The 20,401-nt window shown below is 44.3% G+C and overlaps 1 protein-coding gene across 1 annotated transcript in view; it reads left to right on the top strand.

Moving 5' to 3' along the window:
• The first annotated feature begins 16,522 nt into the window (after positions 1-16,522).
• ALK (ALK receptor tyrosine kinase) overlaps positions 16,523-20,401 on the top strand; it is a 1,590,950-nt gene continuing 1,587,071 nt past the window's right edge. The window contains exon 1 of the mRNA XM_063919418.1: positions 16,523-17,692. Within this exon, the coding sequence (XP_063775488.1) occupies positions 16,948-17,692 (745 nt within the window). The 5' untranslated portion in view covers positions 16,523-16,947. The remainder of the gene's footprint in view (positions 17,693-20,401) is intronic.

Below are 20,401 nucleotides of genomic sequence, written 5' to 3'. Positions count from 1 at the left end.
GGTGTGGAGAGAGCTGTAAGTGACACAGGGATCCCACCCTGTGTCACATCTCTCTCCACCCTCTTATCTCTCCTCTGGTTGGGAAGATCAGTCGATAGTTCATGAAATCTGCTACTCCTGTGTCTCTGCCTGCACTGCATTCTGTCCTACTTGCATTCTGGCTGTCTGGTTCTGCTGCTGCACAAGAGGGAAAGCTAGTGATGTCAGTGTGCCATGGCCGGGGGGCCCCCTGACAGAGGGGGGCCCGGGGTACAGTATGCCCTTCATCCCCCCTAAATCTGGCTATGCTGTACTCCCTGTATCCTGCTGACATCATGTAATGTAACCATCATAAATAAACACTATATAAATATAATTTTTTGTTTAGCTACTACTAATAACTTACAGTATAGAAAGCTAAACCACACTGTGACTGGGTGCAGTGCGATCACAGATTGGTTTTGGGTTGCACAGGACCTGGGCCAATAGGGGATTCCCTCTTACCATCAGTTACAGCCTGCTGCTGACTCCACCCACTGCACAGTGGACGGCTGTTTTGCTGCCACCACCAGGCTCCTACCATCGGCACTTAGAACAGCGTTTTGTGCCTGGTGCCCTGTACCAGGCTATATACACCCAGGTGCAGTGCCCTCAACATTATATATTGTTATTTTAAACACTGTGCCCAGCGCACAGCACTGGGCTCCCTTACCCCTGCTCTGTCCACACTCCCTCGTTGCAACACACAGTCCTGCAGCCCCGGGATTGAACTCCCGACCTTAGCAGCTCAGGGTGCAATGGGGGTTAACTTCTACATGTCCCGGCCTTGCTGACTTCTCTCAGCATCTGGACTTTAATCTGTGCTGTGGCTGCTGAAGGGGGGTCCGGGTTGAGGCACACATTTAGCCCCTCCCCCCGTCTGGTGCACCGGGGGTTAACACAGCCCTGCCACACTGTGATGCTGTGGCACTTGGTGCTGACCCCAGCTGATGGCATGTAGCCCTGTTACTGTACATAACTGCACCAACAGCTGGCACGTAGCCCCGTTACATAGCTGCAGCTTCCGGAGGTGGTCCGGGGCTGCGGCGCAATGCACAGTCCTGTGCATCTCCCTACCTCCAGCATAAAGGGGGTTAACAAGCATCACAGCTGCTGCCACCAGAGAGGGTACGGACAGCGGCAGCTCAAAGATCATTTTAAAACACACCAGGTGCTCTCTTTGTACCTGAAAAAGGGGTGCTCTTTGTTTGCTGTATCTGAAAAAGGGGTGCTCTCTCTGCTATATCTGAAAGGGGTGATCTGTCTGTCCACCCAAGGGCTCTGCCCCAGTGTAAAATTAAAATAATAAAAGCTAAAAACAAAAAGTCTGAAATTATAGTTATTAAAATATATCTTTTTTGTTTTTGCTGTACCCCAGTATACTATATAATTTTTATTTTATTTTCATAAGTACTGTGACACTGCCAGTCAGACTGTAGTATATTATTTCCTACTCATACACGTATTGTGCAATGCTGTTGGTGAACACTTTAGTGTGTAATTATTATATATGTTTCTGACTCATTTGTGCGACACTGTAACCGCTGGTGCGTGATATAAAAAATACTTCTACATATTTCTGACTCATTTATGCGACGCTGTCGGTGAAGTCAACCCCAGTGTGTAATTATTATATATATTTATTACTCATTTGTGCGAGACTGTAATAGTCGGTCTGTGATATAAAAAATACTTCTACATATTTCTGACTCGTTTGTGCAATGCTGTCAGTGAAGTCAACAGCAGTGTGTAATTTTTATATATATATATATATATATATATATATATATATATATTTCTGACTCATTTGTGTGACACTGTAACCGCTGGGGTTTGATCTAAAAAATACTTCTACATATTTCTGACTGATTTGTTTAACGCTGTCGGTGAAGTCAGCTGCAGCGTGTAATTATTATATATATTTCTGACTCATTTGTGCAACACTGTAACTGCCGGTGTGTGATATAAAAAATAATATATATATATTTTGATTCCAAGAAAGAGGACGGCACTCACAGGATTTTGAATATAGCGTTTGTAATCCACAAAAGTATCAAAGCATTATCGACGTTTCGGTGACACAGCACCGTCTTCAGGATATATAACCATAAATAAATGTGACCGAGACAAGTAAAGAGAGCCACTTACCACACTTATATGCAAACCAAATCACCAGAAAACACCCTCACCTGTGCAGGATCCCGGCCCGTCCGCCGGAGCAGCAGAGCGCGCCGCAGTGACGTCACCCACTGGTGCGCCAGAGTGACGCGACTTCGCTGCCACGGCAACAGGACGCTGTCAACACCCGTTGCCCGTCAGCCGGAGCAGAAGAGCGCTCCGCAATGACGTCACCCACTGGTGCGCCAGAGTGACGCGACTTCGCTGCCACGGCAACAGGACGCTGTCAACACCCGTAGCCGAGACACACCACGTATAGCAGCCCGGGGAAGACAGACACTCCTGCCGAACACGGCAAGACAGGGACGGGGTCACAAAGAATGAAAACACGGGAAGTACATGTAATAAGAGTACATGTAGGGAGAGGTTAAAAACGCAATGTGCAACACACTGCGTGCAAAATAGGCTGATGGGTGATCAGTAGAGCTTGCAAGTATAGGACATAATTAATACATAAAAGAACAAAAACAAGCAAAAGGCTGGTCAGCCAATGGTTAGCACAAACTGTTCCAACAGATCTTCTCATTCAGCCCACGGGGAGCCACAGTGTCCAAGTGGACTATCCATCGGGCTTCCATGACCAATAATTTCTGATTCCTATCACCCCCACGTTTTAATTCAGGGAGGTGATCAATGATCATGTATTTTAAACTGGCCAGACTGTGATTCCTGTCGGCAAAATGTTGAGCCACTGGTTGTTCACTTCTGCCCGAATTCAAAGCCGCCCGGATGGCTGATCGGTGTTGGTTGGCACGTTCCTTGAAGGGGCGGATGGTTTTGCCCACATAGTATAGGCCACATGGGCACCTGATGATATAGACCACATGTGTTGTAGTACATGTGACCGCATGTTTAATGGGTATGTATTTACCACTGTGGGGATGCCTAAATGATGCTCCTATGTCCATGTGATTGCACGTAGCACAATTTATACAGCGATAGCAACCCGCCTTGCGGGTGGTTATCCCCCTAGTGCCAAACCGTCTAAAGTTGGTAATGTCTGTGCGGACAACCCAGTCCCTGATGTTTCTCCCTCGGCGATAACAAGCCATAGGAGTTTTGGACTTTACTCCACGTAGCTCACTGTCAGTGCTGATAATTGGCCACAGCGCCTTTGTAGCCTGTCTGGTGATGTTGCTACTAGTGGTGTAATTGGTTGTCCACATGATCTTATCGGCATGTTTGTTGTTAGTTCTGCGGGACTCCGGACTAAAGAGAGTTTCTCTGGGGATGGCTAGAACTTTATTTTTATGCTGTAATAACAATTGTTCTGGGTAACCGCGCCTCAGAAATTTTAATATCATGGCATCCAATTGTGTTTCCAACATCTGTCTGTCGTTATTGATCCTGGCTACCCTCAACATTTGTGAATACGGTAACCCAGACTTCAAAGCAGTGGGGTGATGGCTTGAAAATCTCAATAAAGTGTTCCGATCAGTGGGTTTCGAGTACACAGAAGAAGTAAGACGTCCATCTTGATTGATGAGTTTGACGTCTAGATATTCAATTTCTTTAAAGCTGATTTTGTATGTGAACTTAATTGGACCAGGTAAGGTATTAATATAATCAACAGTGTTACTGAATTCATCTTCAGTGCCTGACCAAAAAATGATTAGATCATCTATATACCGCAAAAACAGCTTAACATGCCGAGAAAACTCTGCGTTACTGAAAAATAATTTCTTTTCCTGAATAAACATAAAAATGTTTGCATATGTCGGTGAGACGTTGGAACCCATTGAACAACCAGCTTTCTGAATATAGTACTGACCATCAAATAAAAAATAATTGCGGTGTAACACAAGTGAGAGCAAACCAAGTATAAATGTTATGTTGGGTCCCTGGTATAGGGTACTAGATTGTAGAAACGTATCCATAGCCTCAAGGCCTTCATCATGAGGGATAGATGTATACAAGCTTTGTACATCTAGCGTGCACATTAAAAGATCAAATGGTTTCTCTACATATGGTTGAATGGCCTTGAGGAATGCCGAAGTATCCTTCAGATAAGAGCTCTCCTGTACGATACAAGGTTGCAAAAGGGTATCAAGGTATTGTGAAATAGGTTGATACAAAGATCCCTGAGCTGACACAATTGGACGGCCTGGAGGGCAAATCGGATCTTTGTGAATCTTTGGAATTGAGTACAGGACCGGAGTGATGGGATGCTTCTGGATCAAAGCTGTACAGACACGATCAGAGATGGTACCTTCCTGTTTAGCTGTTAATAAAATAGTATCCAATTCTTTCTTGAATTCTAAAGTGGGATCTCGGGGTAATTTTTGATACACCTCAGTGTCCCCAAGTTGGCTCATCATTTCGATGCGGTAGTCAGAAGTGTTCATGATGACAATGGCTCCGCCCTTGTCCGCTGGGCGGATAACAATGTCCTCTAATTTTCCCAGACCTGTGAGTGCCTGTCTCTCTCCCCTAGTGAGATTGAATCTAGTTGTTCTATTTTCTGAATTATATTTCTGTATGGAGTCGTCGAGTAACCGCGTGAAACACTTCAGTGAGGAATTATATATCGGAGGATCAAACGTAGACTTGATCTTGCTCCTGCAGAATTTTTCAATGGCATCAACTTCTCCCGGAGGTGTAGTGTTTGCTGCAAAATGTTCACGTAGTCTAAGATTTCTACCAAATCTGTGTAGATCCCAACTCCAGTCAAAAGCAGAATGACTGTTGGTGGGAACAAACGACAAACCCTTGCTCAATACAGAAAGTTCATCAGGAGTGAGGACACGGTCTGATAGATTGAAGATTACTTGTTCTTCTTCCACGACGGTCTGCCTACCCCTCTTTTTTTGGCCACCTCTCCTCGTGCGCTGTCGCTTGGTTCCCCCATACGTGTGCGTATGCCTAAAGGGACCGATTGTGATGGTCCCGCTTCTTCTCCCTCAGAGATAACAAAATCACTATCACTCTGTGACATGGTTGCTTCACCAGGTTGTTTCCACCTGCGTTGTGGTTTGTAATTACGTGTGTACTGTTTCTGATTTCTAGACTGACCACTACTTGTCCAGTGGTACACACGGTTGTCCTCATAATCTTGTATCACCTTCAAACGTTTCATTTTTTTAAATTTAATCAAATCTTGTCGGTACTTATTACATTGGGTTTGTAACCTAGTAAGCCAATCATTAGTAGTATCTGTTTGGAGTAACTGCAACTTTGAACTCTCAAATTCAGTGATTTTACCTTTAACATTCTTAAGTTCTTTGGACGCCTCCTCTACCACTAATATCATTAGGTCGAAGGAACACTTATTAAGAATGGCCACCCACTTACGACAGAACTCAGGACTTTGTCTGCCGATGGTGGGGGCATTCCTGACCCGAAATCCCCGTGGGATGTATTTATCCCGATAATAATCAGATAGTGTGAGACCATGTAACGTATAGTCAATTTCACGTTTTTTCATTCTGAATAGTGCCTGAAAGATCTCCTCACACGAATCAACCGGAATAGCATATTGAGGGTCATCCAAAAACAAGATTTTATCAATTTGTTCAGTAGTGAAGCTCAAGGTTTCCCCCAGTGGTAGTACCGGTGTGTGTGGTACATCATGTGACATATTGACCTGATGTCATAAACACATTTTTTGAAACGTTTGAAAACTACTGAAAACTGCAGCAGCCTAAAAAATGGTGTAGTAAGTCACAGTTCTAAAGTACATGGTGCCATAACATTGATGGTTCAAAAAACCAACTGCATAACCTCCAGCAGATCGGCACTCAAAAAATAAAATATAAATACCTCGGTGCCCCAAGTCCAAACACGACTCCACGTGATAATAGTTTCCAAGAAAGAGGACGGCACTCACAGGATTTTGAATATAGCGTTTGTAATCCACAAAAGTATCAAAGCATTATCGACGTTTCGGTGACACAGCACCGTCTTCAGGATATATAACCATAAATAAATGTGTTTGTTATCTCTGAGGGAGAAGAAGCGGGACCATCACAATCGGTCCCTTTAGGCATACGCACACGTATGGGGGAACCAAGCGACAGCGCACGAGGAGAGGTGGCCAAAAAAAGAGGGGTAGGCAGACCGTCGTGGAAGAAGAACAAGTAATCTTCAATCTATCAGACCGTGTCCTCACTCCTGATGAACTTTCTGTATTGAGCAAGGGTTTGTCGTTTGTTCCCACCAACAGTCATTCTGCTTTTGACTGGAGTTGGGATCTACACAGATTTGGTAGAAATCTTAGACTACGTGAACATTTTGCAGCAAACACTACACCTCCGGGAGAAGTTGATGCCATTGAAAAATTCTGCAGGAGCAAGATCAAGTCTACGTTTGATCCTCCGATATATAATTCCTCACTGAAGTGTTTCACGCGGTTACTCGACGACTCCATACAGAAATATAATTCAGAAAATAGAACAACTAGATTCAATCTCACTAGGGGAGAGAGACAGGCACTCACAGGTCTGGGAAAATTAGAGGACATTGTTATCCGCCCAGCGGACAAGGGCGGAGCCATTGTCATCATGAACACTTCTGACTACCGCATCGAAATGATGAGCCAACTTGGGGACACTGAGGTGTATCAAAAATTACCCCGAGATCCCACTTTAGAATTCAAGAAAGAATTGGATACTATTTTATTAACAGCTAAACAGGAAGGTACCATCTCTGATCGTGTCTGTACAGCTTTGATCCAGAAGCATCCCATCACTCCGGTCCTGTACTCAATTCCAAAGATTCACAAAGATCCGATTTGCCCTCCAGGCCGTCCAATTGTGTCAGCTCAGGGATCTTTGTATCAACCTATTTCACAATACCTTGATACCCTTTTGCAACCTTGTATCGTACAGGAGAGCTCTTATCTGAAGGATACTTCGGCATTCCTCAAGGCCATTCAACCATATGTAGAGAAACCATTTGATCTTTTAATGTGCACGCTAGATGTACAAAGCTTGTATACATCTATCCCTCATGATGAAGGCCTTGAGGCTATGGATACGTTTCTACAATCTAGTACCCTATACCAGGGACCCAACATAACATTTATACTTGGTTTGCTCTCACTTGTGTTACACCGCAATTATTTTTTATTTGATGGTCAGTACTATATTCAGAAAGCTGGTTGTTCAATGGGTTCCAACGTCTCACCGACATATGCAAACATTTTTATGTTTATTCAGGAAAAGAAATTATTTTTCAGTAACGCAGAGTTTTCTCGGCATGTTAAGCTGTTTTTGCGGTATATAGATGATCTAATCATTTTTTGGTCAGGCACTGAAGATGAATTCAGTAACACTGTTGATTATATTAATACCTTACCTGGTCCAATTAAGTTCACATACAAAATCAGCTTTAAAGAAATTGAATATCTAGACGTCAAACTCATCAATCAAGATGGACGTCTTACTTCTTCTGTGTACTCGAAACCCACTGATCGGAACACTTTATTGAGATTTTCAAGCCATCACCCCACTGCTTTGAAGTCTGGGTTACCGTATTCACAAATGTTGAGGGTAGCCAGGATCAATAACGACAGACAGATGTTGGAAACACAATTGGATGCCATGATATTAAAATTTCTGAGGCGCGGTTACCCAGAACAATTGTTATTACAGCATAAAAATAAAGTTCTAGCCATCCCCAGAGAAACTCTCTTTAGTCCGGAGTCCCGCAGAACTAACAACAAACATGCCGATAAGATCATGTGGACAACCAATTACACCACTAGTAGCAACATCACCAGACAGGCTACAAAGGCGCTGTGGCCAATTATCAGCACTGACAGTGAGCTACGTGGAGTAAAGTCCAAAACTCCTATGGCTTGTTATCGCCGAGGGAGAAACATCAGGGACTGGGTTGTCCGCACAGACATTACCAACTTTAGACGGTTTGGCACTAGGGGGATAACCACCCGCAAGGCGGGTTGCTATCGCTGTATAAATTGTGCTACGTGCAATCACATGGACATAGGAGCATCATTTAGGCATCCCCACAGTGGTAAATACATACCCATTAAACATGCGGTCACATGTACTACAACACATGTGGTCTATATCATCAGGTGCCCATGTGGCCTATACTATGTGGGCAAAACCATCCGCCCCTTCAAGGAACGTGCCAACCAACACCGATCAGCCATCCGGGCGGCTTTGAATTCGGGCAGAAGTGAACAACCAGTGGCTCAACATTTTGCCGACATGAATCACAGTCTGGCCAGTTTAAAATACATGATCATTGATCACCTCCCTGAATTAAAATGTGGGGGTGATAGGAATCAGAAATTATTGGTCATGGAAGCCCGATGGATAGTCCACTTGGACACTGTGGCTCCCCGTGGGCTGAATGAGAAGATCTGTTGGAACAGTTTGTGCTAACCATTGGCTGACCAGCCTTTTGCTTGTTTTTGTTCTTTTATGTATTAATTATGTCCTATACTTGCAAGCTCTACTGATCACCCATCAGCCTATTTTGCACGCAGTGTGTTGTACATTGCGTTTTTAACCTCTCCCTACATGTACTCCTATTACATGTACTTCCCGTGTTTTCATTCTTTGTGACCCCGTCCCTGTCTTGCCGTGTTCGGCAGGAGTGTCTGTCTTCCCCGGGCTGCTATACGTGGTGTGTCTCGGCTACGGGTGTTGACAGCGTCCTGTTGCCGTGGCAGCGAAGTCGCGTCACTCTGGCGCACCAGTGGGTGACGTCATTGCGGTGCGCTCTTCTGCTCCGGCTGACGGGCAACGGGTGTTGACAGCGTCCTGTTGCCGTGGCAGCGAAGTCGCGTCACTCTGGCGCACCAGTGGGTGACGTCGCTGCGGCGCGCTCTGCTGCTCCGGCGGACGGGCCGGGATCCTGCACAGGTGAGGGTGTTTTCTGGTGATTTGGTTTGCATATAAGTGTGGTAAGTGGCTCTCTTTACTTGTCTCGGTCACATTTATTTATGGTTATATATCCTGAAGACGGTGCTGTGTCACGAAACGTCGATAATGCTTTGATACTTTTGTGGATTACAAACGCTATATTCAAAATCCTGTGAGTGCCGTCCTCTTTCTTGGAAACTATTATCACGTGGAGTCGTGTTTGGACTTGGGGCACCGAGGTATTTATATTTTATTTTTTGAGTGCCGATCTGCTGGAGGTTATATATTTTGATTTAAATTAATATTTTGTGCTGTGTCAGCTTAGTATTTTTCCAGGGCTGCAGCTGCTCCGTCCATCTAGGGGTGTTCTGTCAGTCCACCCAAAATAAAAGACATCTTTTTTAAAATATTTTGTGCTGTATCCTCCCAGTATACAGCCAGGCGTGCTCCGTCCATTTCAGGGTGCTGTATCCATAGCTCATATTCTTATGTTATAAGTTATTGTCCTATTTTCATAATTCTTCTTATCACCACATTGTGATTCATTCAAATTAATATTATTGATTATAATTATAAATTAACAAAATTTTAATTAAATTAATACAACTAAACTCTCCACACTTGTTTAGCAAATCTTCTGCATATCAAATATATCTTTGAAGAAATGAAGAATTTGATCCAAAATAATAAATTAAAATCATGATTACAGCATTTAAAATATTGTCTTTTTTTTATTCTTCTTTGCCTTAATCATCTTTTTTCTCCACACTTGTATAGCGAACCTTCTGCATATCAAATGTATCTTTGAAGAAATGAAGAATTTGATCCAAAATAATAAATAAAAATCATGATTACAGCATCTAAAATATTGTCTTTTTTTTTTCTTCTTAATCATCTTTTTGTGAACTGAAATCTTAAGCCTTGCTTAATGCGTCATTTTTTAAATACATTCTTTTTTCAAATATTTTGTGCTGTGTGTCCATCCTCCCAGTATATACATACAAGGGCTGCTGCTACACCTGCTTCTGTCCAGCTACCTCGGTGCAACCTTTTGGCCTAAGCTGGATAAAAACAATATTGTGAGCTGTGAGGTATTCAGAATAGCCTGGAAATGACTGGAAATGAATGTTATTGAGGCTAATAATACTGTAGGAACAAAAACACCCCCAAATTCTGTTATTTTAGCTGTTTTTATGTTGTTGTTTTTTAAAAGAAAATACAGATCCAAAACCAAAACCGGCAAGGGCGGTTTTAGCAAAACCAATACAGATCCAAAACACGAAGTAGTTCCAGATTCAAAACCAAAGCACAAAAAATGATCCAGAGCACACCCCTACTTCCTACACATATCTCCGATTTCAATAATGTCACACTGCAAAATAAAATGTAATTATTTGCACAGCTCTGCAATAGTAGGCACACATGGTCTGGACACAGGTGGTCATTCCGAGTTGTTCGCTCGCTAGCAGTTTTTAGCAGCCGTGCAAACGCTATGCCGCCTCCCACTGGGAGTGTATTTTAGCTTAGCAGAAGTGCGAACGAAAGGATCGCAGAGCAGCGACAAAGTTTTTTTGTGCAGTTTTAGAGTAGCTCAATACCTACTCAGCGCTTGCGATCACTTCAGACTGTTCAGTTCCTGTTTTGACGTCACAAACACACCCTGCGTTCACCCAGCCACGCCTGCGTTTTTCCTGGCACGCCTACGTTTTTACGATCAATCCCTGAAAACGGTCAGTTGACACCCAGAAACGCCCACTTCATGTCAATCACTCTGCGGCCAGCAGTGCGACTGAAAACCTTTGCTATACCCTGTGTGAAACGACTTAGTTCGTTGTAATAGTACGTCGCGCATGCGCATTGTGCCGCATACGCATGCGCAGAAGTGCTTTTTTTTGCCTCATCGCTGCACAGTGAACGAATGCAGCTAGCGATTAACTCGGAATGACCCCCATAGTAAAGGAACTCCGGTCCTCATATCATGCAAATAAACACAATCTTAGTCACCTTCTCTTGCAGACCCACATATTGGTGTGATCCCAGAAGTAACTCTGCAAATGGAGGCAAATTGCACACAAGGGGGTATATTTACTATTTTGACCGATTTGGTGTTTTTTTGTCAAAGTGTCATCTCAGGAATTTACTAAACTAAAATCTCGGCAGTGATGAGGGCATTCGTATTTTTTTGGTAGTCAAAGAAAAAAAATACGAATGAATACACCATTGGTCAAACGCGGCTGTTTAGGTATAGAACTCGGTAATTTACTAAAAAATCTATTTCACAAACACTGCCGGCAATAGCCAAACACTGCTGTGAAAAAATACAAATCGTAAAAAAAAGCAGTTTTAAAACAGACCTGCTTTTTTTTACCGTGTTCTGATAGTCATGCACGGATCCATGAAATCCGTGCATGTTTATCAGTGGGAAGGGGTGGGAAAGTGTTTAAAATCTGGAAAAAAAATTGCGTGGGGTCCCCCCTCCTAAGCAAAACCAGCCTTGGGCTCTTTGAGCCGGTCCTGGTTGAAAAAATATGGGTAAAAAATTGACAGAGGTTCCCCCATATGTGAAAAAAAAATACGGGGGACAAAAGACGTAGGGGTCCCCCGTATTTTTAACACCAGCACCGGGCTCCACTAGTCAGAGAGATAATGCCACAGCCGGGGGACACTTATCTTGGTCCCTGCGGCCCTGGCATTAAATCACTAACTAGTCACCCCTGACTGGGGTACCCTGGAGGAGTGGGAACCCCTTAAATCAAGGGTCCCCCCCTCCAGCCACCCAAGGGCCAGGGGTGAAGCCCGTGGCTGTCCCCCCCCCATCCAAGGGCGGCGGATGGGGGGCTGATAGCCAAGTGTAAAAATAAGAATATTGTTTTTTGTAGCAGTACTACAAGTCCCAGCAAGCCTCCCCCGCAAGCTGGTACTTGGAGAACCACAAGTACCAGCATGTGGGGGGAGGGGAAACGGGGCCGCTGGTACCTGTAGTACTACTACAAAAAAAATACCCAAATAAAAACAGTACACACACACCGTGCGTGCCACCGACACACACATACTTACCTATGTTGACACGAAGCAGTCGGTCCCCTTCTCTAAGTAGAATCCACGGGTTACCTGTCAATAAAATTATACTCACAACAATCCAGAGTAGCTCCGTCCTCTTCTACTTGTAATCCACGTACTTGGCAAACAAACAAACCGAAAAACCCGAACCACGCACTTACACATGGGACCCCTTTCCCCGACTGCCGTCAAAGAGGGTCCCTTCAGCCAATCAGGGAGCACCACGTCTTGGCACTCTCCTGATTGGCTGTGCGCTCCTGAGCTGTCAGTCAGGCAGCGCACTGAAGATACAATGTAGCGCATAGGCGCTCCATTGTATCCAATGGTAGGAACTTTGCGGTCAGCGGTTGAGGTTACTCGCGGAGTGTTGCTCTTCCTAATGCGCAGACAACAGTTCTGGAATATTACAGAAATAAGCAATGATTACAGACAAGCGAGTGAACAAGTGACACTCACTCTGAAATCCTCCAGTTCAACCCACATCTTTCTCTCACCTCACTCTAAGGTCCAGTCACACCTCTACCCTTGTGATTGGCAGCAGCGCTTGGACTCTATTCCTGATTGGGTGTGCACTGTCTGTTTCCATGGATGCCCAGCGCCCTCCTCATTGTGGTGCCCTACACAGCTGCGTAATGGTTGGGCTGACCCTGTCCACAGCAGTTGTTCATTTTATGCCCCATAATATTATTATTACCAGTTATTTATAGAGCGCACACATATTCCGCAGCGCTTTACAGAGAATATTTGGACATTCACATCAATCCCTGCCCCAGTGGAGCTTACAATCTATATTCCCTACCACAGGTACACGCACACACAGTCACATTAGGGTTAATTTTGTTGGGAGCCAATTAACCTATCAGTATATTTTTGAACTGTGGGAGGAAACCGGAGTACCCGGAAGAAACCCACGCAAGTACAGGGAGAATATACAAACTCCACACATTTAGGGCTGTGGTGGGAATCGAACCCATGGCCTCAGTGCTGTGAGGCAGTAATGCTAACCATTACACTGTCCGTGCTGCCTGTGCCCTAGTTAATTTTTTTGCACCTCCCTGCCCAAAAAGTTTTTGCCCCCATACATTAATTATTATTTTTTTTACCTACAGTACATTCTCATTGTCAGGGGTTTCATGCTCGTTGCTAGTAATTCATGTTCACTGACAGGGGTTTCATGTCCAGGGTTTCATACTCGTTGCCAGGGGTTTCATGCATGGGGTTTCATGCTCATTGCCAGGGGTTTCATGCTCATTGCCAAGGATTTCATGCATGGGGTTTCATGCTCATTGCCAGGGGTTTCATGCTCATTGCCAGGGGTTTCATGCTCATTGCCAAGGATTTCATGCTTGGGGTTTCATGCTCATTGCCAGGGGTTAATGCACAGGGTTTCATCCTCATTGCCAGGGGTCTCATGCTTGCTGCCAGGGATTTCATGCTCATTACCAGGGGTTTCATGCCTGCCAGCATTCCCAGAATCTTAGCACTTCCAGGTAACGCTAAACGCGCTGATCTTCCCTGGCAAGTAGGATTTCTAGTAGTTGCCATTTTTGGAGGGACATTTTCAGCAGATTCCATGCGGACAGCCAGACCACATGGAATGTACACAGCACATGTGCCAGCAAGTCACTGCGTGGTCTGCAGGGGCTATTGCTACATCACTGGTAGTGCTTATTTAATGTTATGCCCTATAGTAGTGCCCTAGTTCATTTTATGAACTATAGTAGTTCCATTATGTCACATTGTAGGGCTGCCAGTACACAGTAACACAGTACTCCCAATTCACATTATGACTTACAGGGCGGATCTACCTGTTAGAAGATAAATCCTGCATCTTATCATGTACATACCGACGTTAATAATGCCGTTATGTACTTAGAAATGCATAAAGCACATCTCTGCCGATAAAAGCTGTCCTTTGCTATAGATGGACTTGCAGGTTTAAGACCCGGGAGTCCAACAGACTGAATCCCTCCCAGGGGGAAAAGTGAAGAGAAGCCAATAGGCTTCCATTGTGTAATGCCCACTAGAGTTTGGTACATATGGGAAATGTGGCCAAATTCTGAAAATAGTAGTTTTTCAGTCCCCCCAGTTAATATTATGCCACACTATAGTGCTTCCACTTCATATTGTGCCCCGTTTCATGATTCCCTCCAGTCCATGTTATACCACATTACAATGAGCAGGTTGAGGACATGACCAGATATATTGCAGACCCCAAGGCAAAAGTTTATAAGAGCCCCTATGTACCACCCAAAGGTAAAAAATGTATATAACACATGTACTTTTGACGGGGAATGTGGCCCCATATCAACTGCATCTATGGTAGCTACACCCTTGACTGTAGATAGTATTAACTTTGAGAAGCTTATTTATCATGCTTAAAATACTTCTTCAGTTTTTGGACGGTTGTTGCATTTTTTAGTATCAGGGGGGTCATTCCGAGTTGTTCGCTAGCTGCTTTCGTTCGCAGCGCAGCGATGAGGCAAAAATTGTCACTTCTGTGCATGCGTATGCGGCACAATGCGCACGTGCGATGTACTATTACAACGAACGATGTCGTTTCACACAAGGTCTAGCGAAGCTTTTCAGTCGTACTGGTGGCCGCAGAGTGATTGACAGGAAGAGGGCGTTTCTGGGTGTCAACTGACCATTTCAGGGAGTGTTCGGAAAAACGCGGACGTGCCAGGAAAAACGCAGGTGTGGCAGGGCGAACGCAGGGCGTGTTCGTGACGTCAAAACAGGAACTGAACAGTCTGAAGTGATCGCAAGCACTGAGTAGGTTTTGAGCTAATCTGAAACTGCACAAAAAAACTTTGTAGCCGCTCTGCGATCCTTTCGTTCGCACGTCTGCTAAGCTAAAATACACTCCCAGTGGGCGGCGGCATAGCGTTTGCACGACTGCTAAAAACTGCTAGTGAGTGATCAACTCGCCTGTCCATATCCGCTGCATTCTCCCTGGACCTTCTTATGTATGGGAAAAACAGTCCCCACAACTGTCTATGGGAACTGTGTAAAAGCAGCATTTACATTCTCTGGGGATGAGGAAGTATCTGGGAGCGTTGTCTACTCCCTTGAGTCTATGTGCTCCTAGACATTCCGGGACAGTAGGCAAGTGCTGTATGGTAAATGATGCCTGCTACAGTGTTATAGAACCATCTCCCTCCTACTGTAACATGACAACCTGCAGTGAAGGGCAGTGAAGTAGAAGATGGTGGATTAAGTATGAACACTGCAGATATTTAATGTGCACCGTTCAGCTCAGTGTTGCACAGATGTTTGCTGCTGGGCAGTGCACTATATTGTCAAACAGTTGTCCTACTTGCTCCTTGGACCTCAAGTCTAGCGTGCAATAGATGATGTACAGCACGCAAGCGTGAAGTACTGTAATATGTGGGTTTCAAGCTGTTATGCATGTTATGTAATATTCCTACAAATCCCCTCATAACCTAGCATGATGGTACTTGTAGTTCCACAGATCATTTGCCTATCTCTGCTTCCTCAAACTCATTCCAATCCTTAACTCTTATGAACTGGAGAGTCCAATTACATTTCATAATTGCTAATCACTGTTTGGCTTTCTATTTAAATAAGAAAAAAATTGTTTGCTGTACACTCTTCAATGTATTGAAGACAAGTTCAAACAAGAACTACCTATCTGTCCATCTCTCTCTCTCTCTCTCTCTCTCTCTCTCTCTCTCTCTCTCTTTCTATCTATTTCTATATACTGTATAATGGAATTTAGAAAATGAAGACTAGATTGTAAGCTCTTAGGTACAATCACTTATTTTCTACTGAATTGGAATATCTGAAATTGTTATCGTTATCTGGTTTGTCCTACTGTAAGTGCCACAAGATGTGAATGTATGTTGAGTTGCTATATCTAAAGGACAGTCTGATACATGCAGTGCATTCATACATTTCTGACCTGAACAGAATAACAGAATAACAAGCACTGTGCATCTTACATTATTGAGTCAGCCTCATTATAAGCAGGGAAAGAAAGCAGAGTCCCAAAGCAATAAGTGACAATAACAGATCTCACGCTTCCCCCAGTTCACTACACAGACATGAAACATTTATCAGTGTGTGCTTTGCTTTGCTTGGCTTGGCTCTCCCCAGGCTGTGCAGTATTTATGTGGTGCCCAGCCATGCAGAGAGTCCAGTCCTGCATCCATGCTTCCTCTAGGACTGGCTCCAGACTGTGATACTGAGACAGACTTGCATCCTAGGAGGGAGCAGATGAGTCTGATGCCCCCACTCTTCAGCCTCTCCTTATCTGCATAGTACTCATGATTGGGCTGGCACTTGTAGCAGCCCAGTTTGACATCACCTGTGCCAGAGGATGGCTGGGGAGAGCAGACTCTGAAGGAAGCATAGTCTGATAGCTAGTGGCTTGGCACTGCACACGAGGACTCATCCACAGGGTGGCAGTGAGAGGCTGCGGCAGGATAGTGCGTAATAACACCGGGGAAGACCTAGGAATCCTAAATCTGTTCAGCACTTTCAGAAAAGAGCAGTGCTGGTGAAGTGACTATTGCTATGTACTACAGACAGCAAGCTACCTGGCTGGGCACACTGCTGCACTTGGGGTAGCCTCCAGAGAGGGTGAAGGACCACTGGACCTACCTGGCATCGCATGTCCTGTTGCTAAACCCTGGAGGAGGGGGATGTACATGTCTGGCTGTATTTCAGGATACAATCTGACTGGTAAGCAGTATCAAAGCAGCTCGGATCAGGCTCAGGACCCTTTTCAAAGCATCTTGTGAGATCTGAAGTCAGCAGAGGTGCCATAGGGAAGATAGGACAACCAGGAGGTATCACCAGCAGGACTGAGCCCACTCGTTCCCAGCAGGTCAGTATGAGGGTCCAAAAATGTTACTTGCCAGTGGTCACTCTCTTGTGGTGGTCACTGGGTTGGTGCAGGTCTCTGGAGAAAGGCGCTGCAACAGTGTCCCACAGTAGGTCATCTCCAGGGCCAAGGGAGCCCAGCTTCACCAGGTTGAAGAGGAAGAACCTGGCTGTGGACTTTGTAATCCCCGCAGCCTTTCGCAACTCTCTGAGGGATCTGCTGGGTCTGTTCCCTGCAGGGGCGGCAGGCACCAACTTCCAGGCCACCTCCAGCTTGGCCCTAGATTGTGGACCTCTGGTGGAGTCCTTCTCTGAGCGTATTGGAAGCCACTACCAACATGGGCACCTCAAGAAGGGGCAGCAGCTGTCCTCCCGGCCGCAGCCAGCGCTGCTCTCCAAGGTGCTGAAATCTGGAACGTTGAAGAATCTACGCAGATCCAAGCAGCTCCTGCTGGAAGTGGGGCCAGATCTGGTCAGGGATGGATGTGGGGTGGGATGGCAACCAAAGACCCTTGAGGATGGCAAGAACCTGAGCAACGAGGGTCAACGGGAGGACCTTCCAAGTTCTGCCCTGAAGAGGAGGCTGGAGTTCAACCTGACCGAGCTGTTTAGCTGGTGGCTGGAGTCTAAGGAAGGCAGGCTGAGGATCAGGCTTATGCCCCAAAGGTCTGCAGCTTTCCCCGGCAGCGAGGAGACCTTATCCGCAGCCCTGGGTGCATCTCAGCCAAGGCTTATGTTCCAGATTCTCCGCAAGGGTAAGTGATGCTCCTTGATACATACACTGTCCTACTTACTGTATCATGCATCTCATTGCAAGCCTTGTATTTCATTAAAGTACAATAGAAAGGTGGATACAGTACTGTTTAAGTGATTATGGCTATAGGTAAGTGCAGCAAAAGGAAATCTTATGCACAATATTAATTGCATCTGCATTTTATGCAGCAGCTATCAGTAGCTAATATGCTGCAATGCAAACTTTGCAGTTACTTTATTGCAAGAAATGTGACACTTGGAGACGTCTGTGGTGTGGCTAGTAGCCTGTTTGGCTAGCTATAGACGTGCAATGTGTTTACTGTGCACCTGTTACTCTGATCTTCCATATCTGTCATTCCTGCATATCTGTTTGCAGTCTGGAAGGTTCCCAGCTGATTGACACGATAGTAATAGTAGTATTACTCTTTTTAGTATTACAATAATCATATAAGTAATAATATATGAAATGCTAATAAATGTTTAATCTTTATATATAAAGCATAAATAGTTCATTATCACGTATCAGCTGTGAATTTATTCCAGTGCTCATTAGGAAACTGTTACTATTATAATCAATCATCCACCGCTTACTGTGAGTTTTTGTGGATACTGCCAGTCACCCGGGAGACCCCTGACTCTGCCTGGGGTGTTATGTCTTGATAGGGTCATGTAACCCTCTGGGGCTTATAATATCTTTATAATATACTGTAAGGGCACATTACCCCATACATTATTGTATTTCCTTACTTGATCTGTTATTGCACCTTCCTCTTTGTCTAGGTTAATTCTTGTTGCCGGGAGTTGTAATGTCATAGTTGGTGCCTGGTTGCAGGTATCTGACAGTGGATCTAGAATTGGGCTGTGATTACTACAGTGTGCTGAACTACAACACCCATGATGATACAAAGCTATAGGGTCCCCTGTGAATGATGTGCTCATGTGCCAGGGCACTGAGTTGCTGATATTTTAGTTTACTTCTGTGCTAGTTAATGCAGCTTCCCCATACAGATATGAATATACATTAGATGTATCTGACTGTTTATCTATTAGGAATTGACTTGATTGCTGATATAATATGCGGTGAGGGTCTCCAAACATTTCATGTCCTGAGCCACAAGTTTTGTTACAGAACAGTTACATTGCATTCCCAGCATGTTGTATTTATGCATTGGCTTATTTTGGTACTCAGAGATTGCAATATTTATGCAGGCATTTAAATGTTTCTCAATAAACCTAATCTTGTCCTGCATCACTGTACTGAGAGCTTCCTGTACCTAAGTATGTGTATTCCTCTGCGCTTCATGTTTATATATTAATGCAATTTGCTGATATGTTTTTGGTTGCAGATTTGCTTTAGCTCTTGTAGGGTTTTGTTATATTCCTGTGGTATGATTTATGAGAGAGTCTTTGTTCTGCAAATGACAGAAAAGTCAAAATTTTCTACAAGTGGGCAAATGTATTGTTCATGGCCTCTAGAGGGCGCTCTCAACAAGGGGATTTACCTTCAATCTGCAAGTTATTCCCGGGTACACCAACCAGTTGGTTCAATCACTGGAAATTCTTACCTTGCCAACTATGGGGTCAGTTCTATCAGGTGCAAGTTGGGTTTTCTCTGCAAATTCGCTTTTTGCAAATCCAATTAGAAACTCGCACTGAATCAGGCAGAGTAAACTCGCAATCTTCGGTTTGCTCCACAGTGAGGGGTAGAGGTGGTAGGGAAAGCCCATTTTTTTTAAATGTTTGCACACCGTGCAGAACACCTTGGAGGGCCCAATCCCCCCCCCCCCCCCCTCCTACTGACTAATTATGCAATTGGAAATTTCCAATTAGCTGAAATAGTACAATAACTGCATATAATATTTAGGGTTAAAAAATGGCCTCAAATTACCCCCAAAATCATTTTTTTCGTTGCTTTATACACCCCAAATTTTAATACAAAATATATTTTTATAAATAATTCCATTTTATCATTTTTTTTACATTTTTTAGCCACCTTAAAGTACCCCTAAAGCAGCTTTTTCCTACTTTCTTTTTGCATTTCTCATTTTTTTCATATGAAAGTAAACGAAGAAAGTTTGCTTTTTATAATTCTTTTACTTTTCATTGTCATTTTTTGGGGGTCCAGGAAGGTCACCGCACTTTTTCATGCATTTCTCTCACATGTAGCTGATAATCCGCAAACACCCGCTGCGGGTACCGCGAACAGGCATTTTTAATTGGATTTGAGAATACTCTGCAGCGCACATTCATGCAAATGTCTAGAGTTTCATGAAACCACTCGCAACTAATAGGATTGACCCATATGTATAATGCACATAGGAATGAAAGCAAATAAAAATATATTACTGAAAAAGTTATTTTAAAAATAATTTGCTTTTATTTATCTTTCCTTGGAGCCAGCAATGTGCAAACTAATACCTTTATTATTATTATTATTATTAAGCGCCTTGAGGCCTGTTGGAAAAAGAGCCAGAGGCGTAACTCTGGGAGGCAATGGAGTCGGCTGCCACTGGGCTCCTGCCCTGAGGGGGGCACCACTCTTCAGGGATGTTGGGGACTGGAGTTCCAGCAGGCATTTGTAGCAATGGAAAGATAGAGCCACTGACATACCTTATACCCCTTTCACACCAGAAATGCAGGGACAAAACCCGGAATTCTGCCACGGGCTCATGCAGGGACATTCCCGAGTTGGCACCTTTCACACCAGCATT

The sequence above is a fragment of the Pseudophryne corroboree genome, chromosome 4 (genome assembly GCF_028390025.1).
Source record: "Pseudophryne corroboree isolate aPseCor3 chromosome 4, aPseCor3.hap2, whole genome shotgun sequence".
NCBI lineage: Eukaryota > Metazoa > Chordata > Amphibia > Anura > Myobatrachidae > Pseudophryne > Pseudophryne corroboree.
This window is presented reverse-complemented; position numbering and strand designations above follow the sequence as displayed.